The 3,116-nt window shown below is 47.0% G+C and overlaps 1 protein-coding gene across 1 annotated transcript in view; it reads right to left on the bottom strand.

Moving 5' to 3' along the window:
• Positions 1-1,081, bottom strand: part of ALG8 (ALG8 alpha-1,3-glucosyltransferase) — a 19,245-nt gene extending 18,164 nt beyond the window's left edge. The window contains exon 1 of the mRNA XM_019623646.1: positions 941-1,081. Coding sequence (XP_019479191.1) covers positions 941-1,075 — 135 coding nt within the window. The 5' untranslated portion in view covers positions 1,076-1,081. The remainder of the gene's footprint in view (positions 1-940) is intronic.
• Positions 1,082-3,116: the final 2,035 nt, after the last annotated feature.

The following is a 3,116-nucleotide window of genomic DNA, read 5'->3' on the forward strand; positions in this document are numbered from 1 at the left end:
CTTGAACCAAAGGATACCAATAAACCAAACCCTAAACAGGGTAGGGAAGTAGGGGAACCTAGAGGGAAGAGCGAAAAGAAATGAAGAGAAAAGTCAAGGGACAAAAACTAGAAAGGAAGAACAGAAGATGGAAGCTAGTATCGGTAAATACTGAGTACCCCTTGTATACACATTGCCACTTGGTAGATGCTTCCAGACTGGCTTCCACACTTTCAGTCTTGGCCCTGCATCCATTTTTTACACTGCAGGCTAACCCTGTGTGATCTGGCCACTGACTACGCCATCCTGTGCCACTCTCTTCCTCACTGCTCTTGAGCCACAATGTCCACTTTCTACTCCAAACATGCTGAGATCTTCCCTACCACAGGGTCTTTACACTTGTTCTTTCCTATGCCTGAACTGCTTTCTCACATTGCTGCTTCTTTTTCATCCTTCGGATTTTAAGTCAAGCATCACCTCCTAAAAGAGGTGTGACGCCTTGCCCCGTAGTCACTTTCTATTTCTTTTATTGATCTTGGCAGAATCTGAAACTTTCCTGTTTGTCTATCTGCCCTCACCAACTCCACCAATGCAAGGCTGGGAAATGTCCTCCTCTCCACTGCATCTCCAAGGCCTTACAAGAGCGCCTAGCTCAGTAGATAGCTGATAAAAACCAGCTGATAAACATCAGCTGAATGAGTAGTGTAGGTGGGTATTCTTAATCTGTATATTAAGGATGAGGACCCTGAACCCAACCATCCAGGACTATGATCTAGTTTTCAGGTCAAGTAACAGTCAATCGGTGCAACGGAAGCTTACTTGGCAAAGACGGAACGGCAACTACACAACTTTCAAGTTCCCTTTCCTTTTCAATCACACCCGGGAGCATCTACGCTTCTCTCTCCCGTCCAGACCGACCGCAGGCCTCCCAGCCCAGCCCCGGACCGTGCGAGTCCCTTACTAGGTGGGGATAAGAAGGCATTTGAGGAGAGTCACCCCGAGTACCAAAGCCGAAAACCAATCGCCACCACCCATCGCAATTCCGAACGCCGCCATTGCCGCTGCGCCGCGCGCTTTCCACCAACTGGGGCCGCATCCGGGCTCCCGCGCATGCGGGGAAGGTCCTCTGAGACAGCACCGTGGGCTGCGCGCATGCGCTCAGCCGCCCTGCCCGCGGGAGGCCAAAGCTCCGGCATTTAAACCTCCCTCTCACGGTCCCTTCGCCGCCGCGCCTCACCCCGGAGCTTGTGAGGGCGTCATACACCTGGACAGGTGTCTGAGGCGACAAGTTAAGTTTCACTTATTACTTCATTCTTGACTTCACATAGTTGCTGGGCGCCTGCCCTGGGTTTTGATTTTGCCTGGCGTTGGGCGTTCTGAGGTGACAGAAAATTGTTATCTTGTCCTACAGACGTTCACGTACCAGTGGAGGAGACAACAAGAGTATTATTAGCTCCAGGTAGTGGATGGTTTGAGCAAAAACACAGGTAAAAAACATTCTGTGCTCCTAGTACTCTCAGCTAGGGTCTTAGTGCAGCACCTCCCCGAGTGGAACCCACCTCTGGAGACAGACTAGAGTCTGGCGCCTCTCACACTTCCTGAAATAACGTGGGGGTCTTGTCGAAATTCAGATTATGATTCGGGAAGTCTAACACACTCCTAGATCGTGTCAATGCTGCTGGTACCTGGGCCACAAGGGCTGAAGCACAAGGAATGGAATTAGTTTTGTCTTCCTCATGTATTGTCTGATCTTGGACAAATGACTAATCTCGCTGAACCTCGGTTCCCTTTTTTGTAAAGAGGAGATAAAATTGGTGTCTACCTCATAAAGTGGTTGTGAGGATTAAATGAGGATGCATGGAAATCGCGTGATATGACACCAGGACAGAATAAATGTTTAGTAAATAATGTTTCAGAGAAGTTAAGTACCTGGCTGAAAGATGCAAAGCACATAGGTGACAGTGTTAACTGTCCTCATATGAGCTTAATGCCCTCTCACAACTTCAAATGCTACCCATGTTAATATGACACTCAAATTTATATCTCACGCCCAGCAGCCCTCTTCTGTCACCCCCAGACCCTTTATATCCAACTGCCTACCTGACGTCTCTTAGGTGTTTTAAAGGCACCTTTCGTTAGTTTCCTACTACTGCTGTAACAAATTACCACAAACCTAAAGCACAAGCTTAAAACAACACAAATTTATTCTCGTACAGTTATGGAGATCAGAAGTCTACAATCAGTCCGACGAGGCTCAAGTCAAGGTGTCGTTAGGGTTGGTTCCTTCTAGAGCAGCAGTTCTCAGCCTGTGGGTCGTGGTCCCCTTTGGGGGTCGAACGACCCTTTCACAGGGGTCGCCTAAGACCATCGGAAAACAAAAAGATATTTACATGACGATTCATAACAGTAGCAAAATCACAGTTACAGAGTAGCAACGAAAATAATTTTATGGTTGGGGGTCTCCACGACATGAGGAACTGTATTAAGGGGTCGCGGCATTAGGAAGGTTGAGAACCGCTGTTCTAGAGGCTCTGAGGGGAGAATCTTATTTTTCAGCTTTTAGAAGTAGGAGGCATTCCTTGGCCTCTTCCTCACGTCACTCTAACCTTTTGCTTCCATTGTCACATCTGTTACTTTCCGGAATTAACTCTCCCTGTGCTTCCCTCTTATAAGGACACTTGTGATTGCACTTAGGGTCACTGGGATAAATCAAGATACTTTTCCTATCAAAAAATTAAACTTAATCACACCTGCAAAGTTCCTTTTGCCATATAAAGTGATATCCACAGGTTCCAGGGATTAGGCCACAGATATTTTTGGAGGCCATTATTCAGTTTACCACACACCTCAAACTCAATATGCAAGGTCAGAAAATTAAGTTCGCGAACTCATCTTAGACAAAGTGCTGCATACCTCATTGCCGAATATCACTACAGTCACTTTGGAAGTACTGCCCTTGGGAAGCTGGGCACCGACACCAACACGTAGCCCACCCTCCAAAGCAATNCGACAGCAACTTGTCTGTTCCCCTTCCCCCAATTCCCCAGCACTGTTCCCATCCCCCCAATTCCCCAATAAAAATCTTTAAAAAAAAAACAAAAAAAAGATACAGCAACTAAAGGGCAAAAAGTTTTTTC

Source organism: Hipposideros armiger, unplaced genomic scaffold (assembly GCF_001890085.2).
Source record: "Hipposideros armiger isolate ML-2016 unplaced genomic scaffold, ASM189008v1 scaffold_556, whole genome shotgun sequence".
In the NCBI taxonomy this organism is placed as follows: domain Eukaryota; kingdom Metazoa; phylum Chordata; class Mammalia; order Chiroptera; family Hipposideridae; genus Hipposideros; species Hipposideros armiger.